General features: G+C 38.8%; 1 protein-coding gene across 6 annotated transcripts in view; it reads right to left on the bottom strand.

The window, feature by feature from the left end:
• Window positions 1-18,489, bottom strand: part of OXR1 (oxidation resistance 1) — a 275,865-nt gene that overhangs the window by 116,985 nt on the left and 140,391 nt on the right. For all 6 annotated transcript variants that reach the window (XM_048286458.1, XM_048286462.1, XM_048286456.1 and 3 more), the window contains one exon: window positions 17,387-17,583. In XM_048286458.1, coding sequence (XP_048142415.1) covers window positions 17,387-17,583 — 197 coding nt within the window. The remainder of the gene's footprint in view (window positions 1-17,386; window positions 17,584-18,489) is intronic.

Below are 18,489 nucleotides of genomic sequence, written 5' to 3'. Positions count from 1 at the left end.
GAAGCTGTGAACTCAGTGGGGCTAATTTACAGTTCTACTTTTGGTGTAGGTCTGTTGTGACAAGAACAGAACAACCAACCAACTTTTCTCCCACAGACCCCTCTGCTTGGGCAGTGCAGTATGCACACACACATCCTGCCGGGAAGGTAAGAAGCTGCCAGACTGTTCCTGCTGCAACATAATTCCATACTTGCATTTGAATCACAGTAATTCCTAACACACCACCTTTATGCAGGTGAAGCCAATTTCTCCCTTACTCCCTACAGCCTCCTGAATAGCACTGTGCAGAAATGATGGGCCAGATTCTGCTTAAAGCTTTGATGAAGCAGACTCAGAGTAAACTTAGTAGGATATTTTAGTCCTACTAATGAACACTGACAGCTTGTGCAGATTTATACCTTCATCTAGGACTCACTTCTGAACATAGTAGAGAAGACTATATTTATATTGTACATAAAAATTCACACATTTTTTCCTCTGTCCCCAAGTTTTGTGAAGCTTGTTGTTTTTATATTATCTGAATTCATAAATTCTATAGGGCTAAATGGAAGGCATTTGATTTAATTTGATAATCAGATTTGTAGGCATTGATGCTTTGAAGTGGTTAACTGGGTAACAGCTAATTTCCCTGTGGGATGAGCAATGCACCAACCTCTCCTCCCCCTGAATGACAGCAGCATATAAATATCTGCTGCATTTGAAAACTTAAATCACTAGCCATTAAGAAACACTAATAACTTCACTGGCTTCATACATAATTTATTATGAAGAGACTAATGTGGTCTGTATCAGAGCATGTCTGCAACCCCCGGATCTGTTGAGGTTTCTTCCAACTCCAATGACTTCTGCTAGGATTTCCAGTTAGTGCAAACTATCGTCCGCCTGCACTACCCTTTACCAGGAAATTTTACTTGTCCAGTTAGGACAGCCTGCCCTCACATATTTGTAGAGTTGTTCACAGGCAGTAACCAGAAATATGAGCTGGGATCAGGAACAAGGAATGTTATAAGACGGCAAAGCAAATTATCTGCCTTGCAAAGAAACTAATTTACCTGCTTGTACTATCAGCATACAAAACCAAAGGGGATCAGCATTCATACAACAGAGGAGAGCTACCCATTTAATTTAGCCCATGGTTACAGTGACTGAATTTGAATTCCATGGGAGTAGTTCAGTTCACCTGAATGGGAATTGTATATATTTCAATACAAAATTTAGAGCATTAATGAACTGGAAGAAAGACTCTTGATTTCTTAAGAAATTAATTCTTTTCTTTGATTTCAACAGCCTTTTTGGTGGGGTTCTGCTGAGAAAGGTGGTGGCAAGTTGCTCGATCCTGCCTGCGTCAGTGAAACAAAACCCAAGATGAAACATAACACGATGAACAGAAATCATCTGAATTGAATAGTTTGAGCTGAACCTGCTCCTGTAGTATTGATGGCAGCAGGATTACAACTGTTTGTGGGATTACAGGCTAAACAGACCATTCTCTTTAAAAGTCACTTAGATACAACAAGAAAAAAGTACATTTAAACCCTCTACCCACCAGCAAATATTACAGCTGTCTACAAAGTATCCTTCTATCAAGTTTTGTTTACTGAGAGAAGTAGTAAGTTTTATAATATCTTTATCTTTTATACAATCCCGCTTCTTCAAGTGAAGAAGGATTCACTCCAAAATCACAGAAAATATCAGAATGGCATGTAAGGTAAGGGCTCTCATAAACTTCAAGACATGTAGCACAAATTAGAGTGTTTATAGAAGCTTACAGAAAGAAACCCTAACTCTGCATTAATTATAATGTTTGCTGCGAATTTAAAAAGAAAGAAAGACAGAAAGAAAGAAAAAGAAAAAGAAAGAAAGAAAGAAAAAGAAAGAGAGAAAGAAAAAGAAAGAAAGAAAGAAAAAGAAAGAAAGAAAGAAAGAAAGAACAAAAAGAAAGAACAAAAAGAAAGAAAGAATGAAAGAACAAAAAGAGAGATGCAAAGATCATCTTCCCTCCCTCACCGGAACAAGAAATGTAACTTCCAAGAGTGGGAAGACTTGTTCTCTGTTTCTTATATATCCTTACACCCCAGGAAACAACAAGCTCTGGTAGAGGAAACACAAGTATTAAACTGAAAGCCTTGGTTCCCCAACCATACATTAACTTAGCAACTTACAGCATTTCCCTGAATGGAATATGCTTTGGGGGCAGCTTGCTTCAAGCAATGAAATCCAATTATGCTTTAACTGAAGACCCTGTTTTTTACTAACAAACACGAATACAGCTAAAGAATAAATTATTTAAAATCCTTAATCATTCTGTATTACTTTGATCAGTGCTTCCTGAATATACTGCAAGGGACTCTGTTTATTCAATTTTCTCTTGCTATGATGGTAGACTGCATGACAACAGGTTTATTGTGCTAATACATCTACAGTGTTAACAAACAACTGACACTAGTTGGCTGCAAGACTCCTCAGAGTTGCAAATACCTTATTTTATTAATATGTATTTCCCCACTAGGATGGAATCACATTCCTAGATACTTTTCTACATAAATAGCTCCAGCAGGATCATCACAGATGTCATACATAAATCAAATTTGCCTTCAAATAGCTTTAATTGATGCTGAACTGTTCAATGTCTTTGTGGACAGCATGAAGAGCGGGATTGAGTGCACCCTCAGCAAGTCTGCTGGTGACACCAGGCTGTGTGGTGTGGTCAGCACACTGGAGAGAAGTGATGCTGTCCAGAGGGACCTGGACAGGCTTGAGAGGTGAGGCTGTGCAAACCTCATGAGTTCAACAAAGTGAAGTGCAAGGTCCTACACCAGGGTCATGGCAATCCCAATCCCAGGCATGCCCACAGACTGGGCAGAGAAGTGACTGAGAGCAGCCCTGTGGAGAAAGATGTGGGGGTGATGGTTGATGGAAACCTCCACGTGAGGCGGCAGTGTGGCCTCACAGCCCAGAAAGCCAACGAAATCCTGGGCTGCATCAAAAGAAGCATGGCAGCAGGTCAAAGGAGGTGATTCTGCCCCCCTACTCTCCTTTTGTGACACCCCACCTGGAGTGCTCCCAACACAAGAAGGACATGGAACAGTCGGAGCAAGTCCAGAAGATGACAGGCTGAGAATTCTGGGGCTGTTTACCTCGGAAAAGAGAAGGTTGTGTGGAGACCTCACAGCATCTTCCAGTATCTGAAGGGGGCCTACAGGGGAGCTGGAGAGAGACTCTTCAACAGGAACTGTAGTGATAGGACAAGGAGGAACAGGCACAAATTGAAAGAGGGGAAGTTTAGATATTAGGAAAAAATTATTTTCTTGTGAGGGTGGTGAGGTACTGGAACAGGTTGCCCAGGGAGGCTGTGGATGCCTCATCCCTGACAATGTCAGGGTTGGATAAGGTCTTGAGCAACCTTAGTAGTGGGAGGTGAGGGTTGGGACTGGATGATTTTTAAGGTCCCTTTCACCCTGAACATTCTATCATCCCATGAATAACTTAGATTCACACTGGCATAGTAACAATTAAAACAATTATCCCACATGCCTTGGGGTGGCACAAAAATAACATTAGACTGATATTTGTTAGAACATTGTCCTGATTCTTCTCTCATCTGTGCTATATTAGAAGTAGACAAGTTCAAAGAGATGGATCCTTCTGCCATAACCAAAACATGCCTCCCCAATACCCACAAAAATTGCAAAGAACCCCAAAAGCAATCTGTTCCTCTCCTCCTACTCCCTCCCCCACCAAAAAAAAAAAAAAAATCAATAAAAGCCTCCTGACATAGACACTATGTTTATGATGGAACTTATAACAGAAACATGTTAGTTAATGTCTGAAGATTTACAAACACTAGCCTTGGGAGGAAAACGATGCTTTACAACAGAGCTGATCTGCAAATAATTGTTGAACCAAATTCCTGTAGCAGCAAACCCTACATTTTATGCTATCACCTGGTAGCACTGTTATACAGCCTGCTACATCTCTGTTTTCAGCACTCGACTCTGGGAGTGCACATGGTGCTGCATTTACCCTGGGGCTACACAGGACCTCCCAGGAAGCTTTGGGATGAAGGGACCCAATTGATCTAGACACTGGGTTTTGTTTTGGACTTAAAAACACAGCTGCCCTCTCAAAGCAGGCATTTGTTGGCTTGGCATTTGGGAAGAACACATATCTAAACTACATCTCAAGGCTGGTGGTGGTATAAATAAATAATAGCAATTTGCACATAAGTTTCATATTTCTGATACTTCTACCATAAGCAACGCACAAGCAAGAGAACTGAAGACCTGGGAAGTTTCAGTGGGACAAATACCAGAAGAAAGCAGTTGCATTATTGCAGATGGTTTTAAGGGAACTTGTTTCACTGAACAGATAAATATGAAGATCATGTAATACAACCCCCAGAAAGTAAGAATAACTGCAAGTATTTACAATCTGTCCAGTCTGTAGAAATAATATTTTTAACTGCTTCCTTTAACAAAGATAGAATAATCTATACATTGTGCTAAAAAAGCCCAAATGAAACCCACCGAACCTGCATCTCCTATCTTCCAGAATACATAGATAGTATACTAATTTACAGGCAGCTGATGAACATTCAAAACTGAAACACCAGTTATGCTAATAAGCAACAGATACCTCTTCAGTGTATGAGATTTGATACCACTATACATAATTTTGCATTCATACATATTATGTGTATTGGTTAGAAAAACATGATCCCACTGAAGTCTCTGACAACTAAAAATCAAATTATATTTAGCTTTTTCCCCTCTATTTTCGCATCCTATTCACACGTAAGTCATCCTGACAGTAGGAAAGGGACAAGTATAAGTCTACAAGGCAGTGGGTACCTAAAACATGCTAAATGTTCCCACCTTTTCCCCTTTACAAAACTATAACTGAAGCAAAGTACTTATCAGTAGATTAGAAATGAAATTTCTCTATTTTTCCTAGTAAGGTACATTACCTAGAGATTCTCTCCCTGTTTTTTAAAATTAAAAATAAAATCTTAATACCAAATGTGATTGATAGGAATGTTGTCAGCAAACAAGAATCTGAGAAGGCTGATTTTATTAACAGAACATTGGATTATGGTATGACACAGGGCTTTTCTGATGTTCTGTATCACTACTTGTGCTTTTCTCAAGTGAATACTTTTGATAGCTCCACTCCTCTTCATTGCCTGGGCTCCACTCTCATTTATTTGCAGACTTATCCTTGTGCTGCTCTCTTCCTGTATTGGTGTTTCACTGACACTCTATTCTTCACATCTGAGGTGTTGCCACTCCTTGTCTCCAATGCCTTTACCCAGATCAGGCACCTCTTTCTTTACCCAAGCAGAGTTTAATAACCCATGGTTTATTCAGATGAGTTACAGATCCCTCAGACATATTTATTTCGACCACATGAAGTCATCTTTCAGCCTTTCCTTGCTAAGTAATATAGACTGAAGTTGTAATAAGGAATTTTTGTTCCCTCTCAATGTAAGACAGTTTCACTATTTATGTTTAAAAATAAAATTAAATATCCTTTTTTCAAGTTGTCTCTAACTGTCATTTAGCACACTCCCCCCCTTGAAAAATACAAAAATTAAATCATTCAAAAGAACGCGCAGCATCTTGTTCTTAGCAGAGTAGAGAAAAACATTTATTGCTCTGAAGAAGCAATTGGCAAACTATCCATGAGAAAATGAAGTTATGACTGTCTGTCAGGCATAACTGTCTCTGATAGATGAAATAAGAAAGTCAATTTGATGGTGTATATGGTAGTAAAACAGTGAAGGAGATGGGGCTTTTAAACCATCAAATGCAGGAACCTCATTCAATGAATACTGAGACACTGAGTTGAACCCAATCCACCTAAAGCTGGATTAAGGGGGCTTATTGGAGAAAGTGTTTTCTGGGAGGTTATTTACAATCACATACAACAATGGCATGGTATTCCTAAGACTACACTATTCCACCTTGACATGTTCTCATTTAAACAGGCAATCCTTCAGAACCACCTTGTCAGGGAAAAATAAACTCTCCTTTCTTGGAAGAGCCTGCTGTAGAGTTCAAGGTGAGACCTTTGCTTCTCAAATTATCTATCTTTACTGTCATACTTTTCACTTGTGATGAGTTATAATCCCACCAGTAACACTAGCAGAGAAATGTGATACTTAAAGAAGGCCAAACTGTTTGGCTTGGTTTCTTTTCCAGAAAATATTGAATAAGAAATAAGTTTTATATTTTTCATTTGGGATATTATCTTCTTCTATCTGACAGGTCTGAAATGTATGCATTTTATATTGATTAAAAAAATCACAAGAAATCAGTGCAGATTTAGATCAGTGTCAGAAAACATGAGAAAGCTGCTCTACTCTAACTAAAAATAACAAAATCAACTCAACTGTGCGTTACGTAGTTGCAATCCCACAGGAATTTATCTTTTTCTACTGGAGCTGAGATTGGGCCAAACCACTAGATAAATTTTTGTTAGCTGTGAGTCAGCAGTAGTGTCATTCAGCATTTTCTCAGGGTTCACACTGGCGATGGTATCTCTCCAAGATCCCAGCAGATTTCAGTACCTAACTGATGCTAACATTAGCAGCTGTGTTGAGAAGTCTTGACCTGTGACCAATCAGTGCCTCATGTTTTATTAAAATGGGAGTTTCTGGTTTTTAAACAGAACTTGTCATTTAGTTTGTAGACTGAATTTAAGCAAATTTCTCAAACCATTATTTTATTTCCTAGTACATTTATGTTTTAAAAAATGACTATAAGGAGGAGCTATTTTCTCTGAGATTTATTCAGAGCAAGAACATCAGAAACTTGACAAACTATCAAAGAGCCAACCTCAGCACTGTTTTACATACAAGTGAAAAGGGAAAAATATAATTCAAACCGTAGATAGATGATAAAAGCACCTAATTCCATACCCAAGTGGTCACACAGGTTCCTAAACAAATGAATGGCAAAAGTGCCAGAGAAACTGCAAGTCAACAACTCTTAGAGCAGATCATGCTTGCCACATTTCCTCTGGCAGAGGAAAGAGACTGTCATTCTAAAAATTAAAAGAATAAAAGAATCTCTCAAGCATATTAATTAATGAGATTCATTGGAAACATAGCAGGCTGCTGCCACTATTTAGTTTTCATGAACATATATGGCCAATTAGTATTTAAATTTATAAAAAGAATTTTTTGTACATGATGAATATTTTATGCTTGTAAAGTCTTTGCATACTGCTATGTGCATGCTAATGTTCTGTAATTGTGGAATGCTCAACAGTACAGTAACTCCATGATAAAATCCAACTGTTTTTCCTGATTCAAGATAAAAATCAGGGTTTAGTGACAACACTCAGTTCCCATCATGTTTTTGAGGGAAAAAAGTGTAACAACAAGCCGGTTTGTTAAAATCCAAAAGGGCCTTCATGGGAAGCTGTCCTGGAGATGATCCTAACTCAGAATCTCTGTCTCCTGAAAATTGCATCTCACTCTTCTTTATCTAGCAATGTATTGATCTAACAATATTTATCTAGCAATATCTAGCAAAATAATATAATAAATAATCAGAATACACGAATGCAGGAAAGGGTAAAATTTTGTTTAAAAAAAGAAATAAAATGACAGCTTGTTTGAAGCCCAATGCATGCTGCGAGATATTTGGTAGCCCCTCATGTTAAGGACCCAGAAATATTAAGCAGTGGGTAAGGTCTATTCTGGCACAGTATAATTGGCTTGAATTAGCTCATTAGCTCATTGCCACACTCGCAGGAGAACAAGCTCCTTGCAGAGGAGGGAGACGGTCCCACCCCATCAGCACCGGCCACCTGGTGGTGGAGACCCAGGCAGGTCGTGCCTCTCAGGATCAGCGTGACTGCACAGCTGGATTTGGTCACTCTGTCACTTTGTTCCAGACTGACTTCTCTTTCAGTGTAGTTATTCCACAATAAATAACATCAGATTTTGATCTTAAGATTTCATGTTCACATATATGCTGTATGGAAGGAAACTCACTGGCTTCATTCACCATCTCAGTGTTAGCTTCTAAGGGTCAGGAAGTCACTTTCCAAACTGAGGTTACCTGCAGTATTTGTGGTTTGAGCCTTTCCATAATATCTTTTTCCACCCCCACGCCCCTCATCTCTGCAGGGTTTTTTATGGATTTAAAGAAAGTTTAAGGGAACAAGTAAAAAAACATATGAAGACATTTGATACCATCAGTAAAGTTGAGTTTCTTATTAATGCCCCAAAATCATGGCTTTCATGAAATATATACATAGACAACTGAAACAATTCCTAAAAAAGAAATATTACACTCCCCTTGGGCCAAGAGATCTTCCATGATATTTTAAGAAATTTTAAACATTCTTTTTTTTTTTCCAAGAGTGGAGAATCAGAAAAATTCAGCTACCTTAAACTTTTTTTTAACTAAAAAACCCCTAAATTTTTGTAATCAATTTTAGTGGGGGTTTTTTTAGCTGTATAGAATTATCAAGCTGTCTGAAAACATTACACTTTATTTCAGAATGAATAAAATATGAATAATCACAACAGGCGCTTTGGTGTGCAAACATTCCCCTTACTTATAGAAGGAGCTGTTGGGTTTTAAAAACCTCTAAAGATAGAGGCTGCACAACCTCTTTGTACCATCCTCATGCACTGGGGAAAAAAAAGTTTTTCCTTATTTCAAGTCTAAACCTCTAATGTTTCAATCTGGGCCAGCTGTCGGCCGTCGTTCTGCCTGGCACCACTGCAAAGAGCAGATACCAGATATCTATCTGATATCATTGGCAGCCTCCTTGAAGATAGCAACAGGCTGCTGTAAGGTGCCCCACAACATGTCCCTTCTCCAGCTCCCCCAGTCTTTTCTCACAGGGCCCCTGATGATCTTGGTGACTGCTGCCTTTTGACATTTTTCCAGCCATGAAGTAGTCCAACCACCTAGGCCATAGTGCCCCAACATGGATATAGGGGTGCTCTGGAAGACAATGACCATTAGAAGTGAAGCTGAACAGCTTGTGGAACAGCCCTGGAAAATCCTTCTTGCCCTTTTTGAAAAGGCATCTAGCATTTGCCTTTTCCAAGATGTCATGGGCCTCCCATGATCTTCATGACCTCTCAATGAGAGCCTCACAGTGACATCAGCAGCTCCTTCAGCATCCTTACTATGTATTCCACTGGTTCCCATGAACTCCTATGGATCAGAGCCCTTTTCCACTACCAGTAATAATTGTTCTCCCAGAACTCTGTCTCCAGATGCAAGAGACTCAGTCTTATCTGCCTCTGCTATCACTAAACACTCAGCTATTTCAGCACTGAATCAATATTTTCCTTCCTTGTTCTTGCACTGTTAGGAGGAAGACTTTGCTATTTCCCAGGACTCAAAAGACTGGTGCTCAAGGCATTATGTTAGAAATCATGTCTTTTGTTTTCAGTCATTTTTCTCTTCTACAGAAGACCTCCAGTGAGAGAGAGACTGAGGGTGATGCAAACTCTATCAGCTGAGAGCTTATGGGTCAGATCAGTTTTTTTTTTCCTTCCCCAACAGATTCAAATTTTAGTATCCCAAGAGCACACACGATTAGCTGATCTTGCAAGCTGAGTAGCTTGCCTATAGAACTATAAAAGATTTCATCTTTATCCTGATGTAAAGCAAGAAAATTAGAAAATCCTGAAATATTTCTTGCCCAAAATGACTCAGCAGATGATATGATAGCACTCTATATGTTTAAAACCAAAACCAGATGCTAAGAAAAGGGAAATACTGAGATGAAAGGACATTAATGAGCATCACTTTCCTGGTGGATGCTGTCACTACAGCTCAGGACTCATTTATATTCAAAGGATATGCAGAGTATCTGTAAAGGACAAAAGAAGGATACAACATTAAAAACTGGCTTGTAATGGCTCCAAGTTTGAAATACTAAAAAAGAGAAAAACAAAGACATGAATAAATGCTTGCTTGCTCATCCAGAGTAGCTATGTGATCTGAATCACTAATAAAAATCTTCAGAAAGGTTGAATGAGTAAGAATTTTGCCTAGTTACTGTTGCTATGAGAGACACTTTCCTTATTATCCACACATTCCACAAATTACTTCCCTTTCCTTATCACTCACAAACAGGTAATGAGGTGCTAGGAAAATGGCCTCCTTCTCTAAAAGTTTCTGAGATCATACTTGGAAGAAGGCGGTCAGAATGATGCTTCTCAAAAAGTACTGAGTGTTCAATAAAGAAATTTTAAGTGCTGTGAATGGGACAAAGTTAGACTCTGCAAATGTGTCCGAACAGCATCTGGATCCTCTGAGACAGCGTTGGCAGCTTCATCTCCCATCTGCCCTTCTCTAAAAGGGAGAAGATGCAGTTAAAATTTACAGCACCTACCGTGCCAAACTCCACCACTTATCTGACAACTAATATACATAGGTATGTTATGTGCTTTGCCAGTACCAGCAACAAATAAACAAAGTAATTTGGGAGTTACTACAAAAAAGAACCACATTCAATTATGCAGAAGAGTAGAAGCAAATATGCTCAATGGCCAAATGATAAGAACATTGTGATAAGAAAGTGAAGTATCCTTTGCAGGAAAACCTCTCTACAGTAAATACACCAAATATCAGATAATGTCTTCTAAAAAAAAAAGATCTTTCTAGAGCATCCCAAATAAAATCTTGCAAAGCAGGAAGGGATTTGCACACTGAAAACAAGAGGATCCCAAGCCACAATGTCTGTCATTCAAACAAGTTCTATGCTTATTTTGGAGGAGAAGGTAAAAGGCAACCCCCTAACTCTGTTTTTAAACAGTGACTATAGAGGGTAGTTCCATGAGGTAAATTCCATAAAACTCTCAGCTTGATTGTAAATAAGTTTATATTTTCAGGTGGATCAATGGTGTCATTTTCCAGTTTTGAGTCCAATAGCAGATTCATTCTAATGCGACTAGCTCTCTCACATCAGCTCTCCAAAAAAACAATAGCTCCACCAGGGTGAGAGATCTCTGAGATATGAAATCACCACTTGAACTGATGTTAGTGCCACACAATAACTGTATTGGCAGATTCTGTGACACCATATAAGGTTAGTAATAAATGTGTATGAATTCACTTTTAAACAGACAGCTCTGATATATTGTAAAGTATTATTTTTATGGAATCAAACTGGAATGTATGCAAACAAGGAAAACTGATCTACTGCATATCTAAACAATATGATATTTATTTATGCTTCCAAATCATTGTAATAATCATGGCTTAAACAGACTCACTGAAAAGCATATAGCACAAAGGTTAGGTATGATTACATCTACTAAACAGTAGCTGATCACTTTTCATTTAGTTCTCCCTTTCATAACAGGAATAATGGATTTATTAATCACTTGAAAAAAACCCTGTGTGTTAGGTTTCCCCATAAAATCATCTCTATTATACTCTCACTTTATAAACACTCTTTTGTACTGCTATGTGCTTAGTAATAATTCTTGTGAACAGTTATTACTTATATTTCTACGCATTTAATTCTTTGGAATATCCATCTTCTTTTTACAACAATACATTTAGAAGTACTAAACTATTAGTAGTGACTTGGGGGTGCTGATTGACAAGGAGCTCAGCGTACCCCAGCAATGTGCGCTCGCAGCCCAGAAAGCCAAATGTATCCTGGGCTTCATCACAAGCAGCGTGGCCACAAGGTCAAAAGAGGTGATTCTGTCACTCCACTCTGTGAGACCCCTCCTCGAGTACTGCTTCCAGCTCTGGGACCTGCTGGAGTGAGTCCAGAGGAGAGACACCAAAATGATCACAGAGCTGGAGCACCTCTCCTATGGAGACAGGCTGGGAGAGCTGTTCAGCCTGGAGAAGACAAGGCTCCAGGGAAATCTTATAGCAACGTCTCAGTACCTGAAGGGAGCCTACAAGAAAGATGGAGAGGTACTTTTGGTGAGGGCATGTAGTGATAAGACAAGGCTTTAAACTAAAAGAGGCTTGGTTTAGATACTAGAAAGAATTCTTTACTGTGAGGGTGGTGAGGCATTGGCACAGATTACCCAGAGAAGGTGTGGATGCCCCACCCCTGGAAGTATTTAGGGCCAGGCTGGATGGGGTTTTTAGAAACCTGGTCTACCGTAAGGTGTCTCTGCCTGTGACAAGGGGCTTGGAATGAACTTTAAGATCCCTTTCAACCCAAACCTTTCTGTGATTCTATGACTAAACTAATCCCAGCTAAATTTAAAGTGACGACCCACGGGAACTCTGTCTCTTACAAACAAGATTAGGAACCCACATGAAAATCAGTCTTTTCCCAGTTATCACTTTGGCATTAGCTACTGGACAATTGTTTTGAAAAATTAGTCAATTAATATGTATTTATTCAGATTTGCTTATCCCAAAAACTTAATTTCTCTTCCACACTGATTTTGTATTAGTTAATTCAGAGTACTAATATGGCAAGGTCAAGCTAGCAGAAAATATTTTCTCTGTTAAGAATTCTACTGACTTCATTTGAAAGAGAGTATGAAGGACGAAACAGATTGTTTCTTTTTTTCCTTTTTTTTTTTACAAGTGGAACATGAAATAAATTTTTTAAAAATGAGCCACTGTAGGGAAGGGAACTTTGGCAGTTAGTATTTCCCAAGTGTCCTCATGCTGCATATTACATACACATATACATACTCATGCATTCTGTCTAAACTACTAAGTGTGTGTAGTTGTAGCACCAACACCTTCCACTAATGACAGAGATTGTACCAACAAAAGATGTCTCCTCAGGCAGTTGAAAGTTGTCTTCTAAATGAAATGAGCTAGAGCCTTAACAGCAATATTTGCATTAAGGCTTTTATTAGAAGATACAATAAAAAAAATAAAAATACTGCATTCCTCATCTCCCCACCAACACTGTACTATAACATTTTCTAGTATGAACTACTGTCCTTTTTCATCATTTCTTTTGCCTGATCAGGAAAATATTTTTATGCAACCATTTTATTTTTAAATCATGTATTTACTCTATACCAGTGCTGCAGTTTTATTTTAATGGCAAATGGAACAAAAGAAGGCCTTTTACACCTACAAGGCCAGGGTTATTAGGCAGACAGTCCACTGGGTATATCCTCTTAGAGGTATCTAAGCACTATACACCAGGCTTTCACAGCTGAGTATACACCTCAAATGCATGTCTCCATAGCATAACATTAACTACTTCATTCACCTCGATAAATTGCTAAAAGTGTATCCTGAGGCATCACACCATGAAGTACAGTCCTACAACCCTTCAGCTGGGTCCTCCAAACAACACAGCTGTGATGCAGCCGTCTAAGAACAGCCGTAGCTGCTGTAGTTGAACAGGGCATTAAGCTGATACAGCCTGACTGCTTTGAATTCAGGTTACCCACATCACTCTCCATTGTATAATATTCCAGCCCCCTTTTCAGAGTGCTGAAGACCCAGGCACCTTCTTTTTCTCTTTTGAGGGAGTTGCTCAACAAGAAGCACTTCAGAAATAAGTGGCCTGAATTTTTAATGCCTGAAGCATCTAAAAAGTCTAATTTTAGGTTTTTATTTTTAAGCGTCTTGGGTGCTGTTTCTAGAGTTCTCCAAAAAACTTCATCTAACCCACCATGCAGACTGTTTTTCCTACACTCATCTTATTAATCTAGAGGTTCCCACTCAATTTCTTCACACCAGTTCAGCACTGGAGGTGCTGGAGCCTTCCTGCCTGCTGAGCCTGCCATATGGAAGACCTATTTCTCCCCCTCACTGACTCTCCATTTTTTATTTCATTTCAACCAAGCACACAACTTGTTCCCCATTGCCTATTCCTATCAGTTCTTCTCTTTCTTACCTACTTTTCCCCCAGTTTTAAAAAGTGCAACTAGACTCACTAAGTTTGGAAAGTACCTGAAGTGTAGTCTGTGGGAAAGATGAAATGCAAAATAAGTAACTTGTTTATAGCTGTCTAAAGTAGGAGCAGTGCTGATGAAATTTTAAAATCTCTTGGATTTACCAGATATTCCTTCCTTATTACACAATCACTTTTGGAAGGTCTGGGTAAATCTGTGTACACATAAGGTGGCACAAAAAAATTTTAAAATATTCTGATGCTAGAGAGCCTTTAGGAACACAATCTCCTAGACAATTGCTTGTGTCTTCTTACATTAGCTGCAAGCATACACAAGCTGCTACACTTTCTTCCGCAAAGCATATGTGTGCAAAGTAAATGCTCACATCTCTGGACCTGCAAAGCAGAGTGTGATTTATATAAAGATCTCTGAAGTGTTTCCTGCATAGCCAAATCAAAAAACCACATATGTTTAAAATAAATTTGATTTTTTAAAAATATTTTCCATTAATTGATGAAGTAAAACTGGTTACACTTTCTTTATACATAATTGTAAGTTGCATGGCTATTTAATAAAATGAGGAGAAATTAACAAATCCAGCTAGGCCTTGAAGCTGAATTTTAATTTAACGGGCAATGTGATGCTGAGAGCTCCATTTTAAAACACAAACTGTATATATGCACAAGTCTAAATATAGATGTGATACTTTTTTACATATTTGAACTCAGTTGTCATATCTATACCTATAATTACACATCATGACAATTACTTAAAATAAATTCTTAAGGAACAAGAGAGTAACACAAAATATATTTGGCACTTGTTTGCTCGAGCTCAGTTAATCACTGCCATAAACACTGTCATTTGCCAATTTGTTCTGAGGTTAATGTAACAGAATACTAATTTTAAAATAAAAGAAAGAAGTCAGCTGAGAGCATTAATTTTCTAACATATTGAACACAGGTTGCTTTTAGTAGAACAACATGAAAACAAGGGAAAAACAAGGTAAACCTCTGTGTAATTGTATTAAGTCAGCAACAGATCTAATGTGCTTGTTTATGCTATATAACAGCCAATCATACACAAAATATCACAGGAATCTGGTCTTTATTTTAGAGTATGGGTCTGTTACAAGTGTGTCAGTACATTCATCCTCAGAAAGTAACAAATTATTTGATTAGAATTTAACTACTAGAAATTATTTTTGAGACAAGTCACAGAAAATTCCTTTTAAGTCAAGAGGGTGATATGGGTCATAAATTAACATATGCACTAAGAAGATAATTATCCTTCTCTCGGGTTATCAAAGCCATAGACTCAATATTGGAACAACTCAGTACAGTAAACATGTTCATCTGGTATCAGTACTGTGCTGTCCAAGATTAAACCATTCATTTTCACAACCATCAGGAACGTGTGCCACCAAACATTTGAGAAGATACAGGGAAACTCTTGCCTCTTCAATTTGCCTCTCAGCAAAAGTCAAACATAAGGCAGTATGCAGTGATACTGGCTCTAGCAACTTAGTCTTTGTGGTTTAGACAAGTCACATAGACAAGGCTGAATGTATAAGAACAGAAAACCAACACATCTCCCATACTGAGTCAGTCCAGACGGCTCTGGACTTGCTCAGTACTCTGTACAGGGATAACGGAAGACAATATTTGAAAAAAACCTGCAAGTTTGGCCACTTTCTGTGGTCTGTTCCCCTCACACTTCCCTAAGCTCTGCAACTGTTGTTCACTAACGTCAGCATCTGTTTATGGGCAAGTTGCCCATGAATGCTGTTGTCTATGGACACACTGTCTGTGTTCCAGCACGATAAACAGAGAGGCAGTGGAGCATCTACCCCTGGAGACTGTCAAAACTCAGCAAGACAAAGCCTTGGCTGTTCTATCTGGTGTTGGCTGAGGTCCCGCTTCAAACAGGACACCAGACTATACAACCTTCAGAGGCCTTTTCCAGTCAACAAGTGTGTCAAATGAAGTGCTGCACAATATCCCAATGAATTATTCAAATGTATGGAAAACATTCAGTTATTCCAGCACACAGGTTACATCCCGAGGAACTAGTGCTCAGACCTCGTGATCACTCAAAGCACATATAGATTTGGGTTCACATTATAAGGATTGTGTAAAGATTCCCAAAAAGAAACTGCAGTGAGTCAAATTTGACAAGTAGATAAACACAAACCTTAATCTGTATTTCCATATGCAGGCTGTGTTTTGGGTGCTCACAGAAAAATATTCAACTATGGTCAGTTTGCCAATAATATGTTTTAATACTGAATTAGATTAAGAACTCACTTTGATGGTGTGATGGAATTCTATTTTCATTATTAGTCTTAGGAAACCCACCCCCATTCCAAATCCTGCTTCACGTATAAAGTAATCTTGGCTTATCTTTGATATTCCTGTAAGATCATTTGGAGAAAAGAGGAGAAAAAAACACCAGAGCAAAATTTTTGGGCATCAAAAAATGCAAACACATACAATCATTCACCACTTAAAATACAGACTTCATTATTAAAATGAGTCGATTGCTAATGAGGTTTCCTTCTTTAAAAGCAACATAGCTTACAATGACAATCAGCTTCAAGGGATTAGACGTAACACAATGAAAGATGTCTAAGGAAACACATTTTTCTTTACCTTTTAGACAAGTTAAAGACATGCAAATAGTTCCCTTGGAGCAGAAGAAACGATCACAATACTGCAATAATTCAACAGGTCACAAACTATTGCCAAGCAATAGGAAAAGAGGCAATTGTCAGAAACTGATGCACAGGAAGTTCCACCTGACCATGAGGAAGAGCTTCTTTACTGTGCAGGTGACTGTGCACTGGAACAGGCTGCCCAGAGAGGTTGTGGAGTCTCCCTCACTGGAGATAGTCAAGAACCATCTGGATACAATCCTGTGCCATGTGCTCTTCGATGAGCCTGCTTGAGCAGGGAGCTCAGACCAGATGACCCACTATGGTCCCTTCCAACCTGGCTAAAAGGAGTCAGGCACAATCTCAAAACTATTTATGGGGAAGCAAACTGCAAAGCATGTTCCAGGGTGCTTAAGATGGTTTGTTAAGACTCATGGAGATGCTAACATCCCAGATGAAGATTCAGGAAACCAAAATATTCAGAGAAAGATATCAATAAGCCCCCCTAAATAGTTCTTCCCACCCACTATGCCTCCTCCCTCTCCAAACTGGAAATACTTTCTAACCAGGAGCCTTCTAAACAATCTCTGCCAAAATTCCAATGCAATCAACTGTAAGAATTACATTATTCCTAAAGCATTCCTTTCAAAATTGCTTTTATGCTTTCTTCAATAATTCTTTTTATGGAATAAAAAAAAGGGGAGTGGGAAAGAATCCAGGTAAATAAAGCAGGTTAATTCTTTAGAGTAATTTGACATCAGCATAAAGATGTGATAACTTCCTGCTCGCTGTGAGCATTTGTAAACTTAGTAGCCAGCTGTGATTAAGCAAAAGAAATAAACCACAAATAAACAATAAGACCCTGCTTTTGTAACAAGTGCATTTGATTTTTCCTGTGAAAGAAAACTCACCAATAGTGTAATATCTCTTCAGATCACCCCTCCGCGGGTTGCGCCTTTGGGTGTTTGTGGTGTTGTTCTGCTCCTCCTCGGAAGCCGCTGTCTGAGTGGCAGGTAAGGGCTGGCTGGGCTGAGGTGTCTGAGCTTCAGCTGCCACCAGGTTGCATCCTGGCCCACTGATATCCACCGACTGGGACTTCTTCTTTAATCTACAGGCAATTTTCGGCAGTAAAGTATTACTAATCATCATTCCATACCTCAATTATATGTAGACTAACAGTGATATTCTACTGTTCATTGTACAATAATTCATGCATGTCACAGCAGAACACAGAACAGCAGTGATAAATTAGGCCTTGCATTAATTTCCCCTTTCATGTTCTGCTAAATCAGTTACAGCACTTCCATCACCCATGTAGCTGCCAATGGTAAATTGCCCTCAGATCAGCCTGCAGAGCTGCTTGAAGGATCAGTCCCTAATCTATTTCCAAGGCAAGCTGCCTACCATTACCCTATCATTAAGTTGCCTGGCTTAAGTTATCGCAGATGAGGGGAGTACAAAGAAATTAAATAATTTGCACAAAGTTGCTGAAAGCCTCAAGAGAAAAGAATTGATGTATGACCTTCTGAATTCAGATGCAGCTCTACAACTTCATTTCTTATTCTGCAATAGTTTCAACACATTGTTTCTCAATAATCCCACTAACCCCAGGTACCATTTTTGCACTGCAGAAGCAGTGGACAAAGGAAAAGAAATTCTCTGTTCTGCAGAAGAAATCAATGTTCAACTCATTACTGGCATCCCCATATGAATTATTAACCACTATTCTCTGAGCCCAATCACCCAACTAGTTTTTTACAACTCTAGTTGCACACACATCCAGACATAACATCACAGCTTGTGCACAAGTATATTCTGAAAGAGACATCTTAAAGCCAAGGCAAATGACATTATCACTCTCAATTCCTCCTCAGATCTAGATGTTTTATCAAAGTTCTGAAGGAAAGACTTGACTAAATCTCAAATCCTACTTTGGAGTGGGGTGAGTACACCCCCATCACTGATTCACCATAGTTCTGGTATCTCCACTATCACTAGCAATGTAAAATAGAGG

This window comes from Corvus hawaiiensis, chromosome 26, assembly GCF_020740725.1.
Source record: "Corvus hawaiiensis isolate bCorHaw1 chromosome 26, bCorHaw1.pri.cur, whole genome shotgun sequence".
NCBI classification, from domain to species: Eukaryota; Metazoa; Chordata; class Aves; order Passeriformes; family Corvidae; genus Corvus; species Corvus hawaiiensis.
The sequence above is the reverse complement of the archived record's forward strand: the minus strand, read 5'-3'. Positions and strand labels throughout refer to the sequence as shown.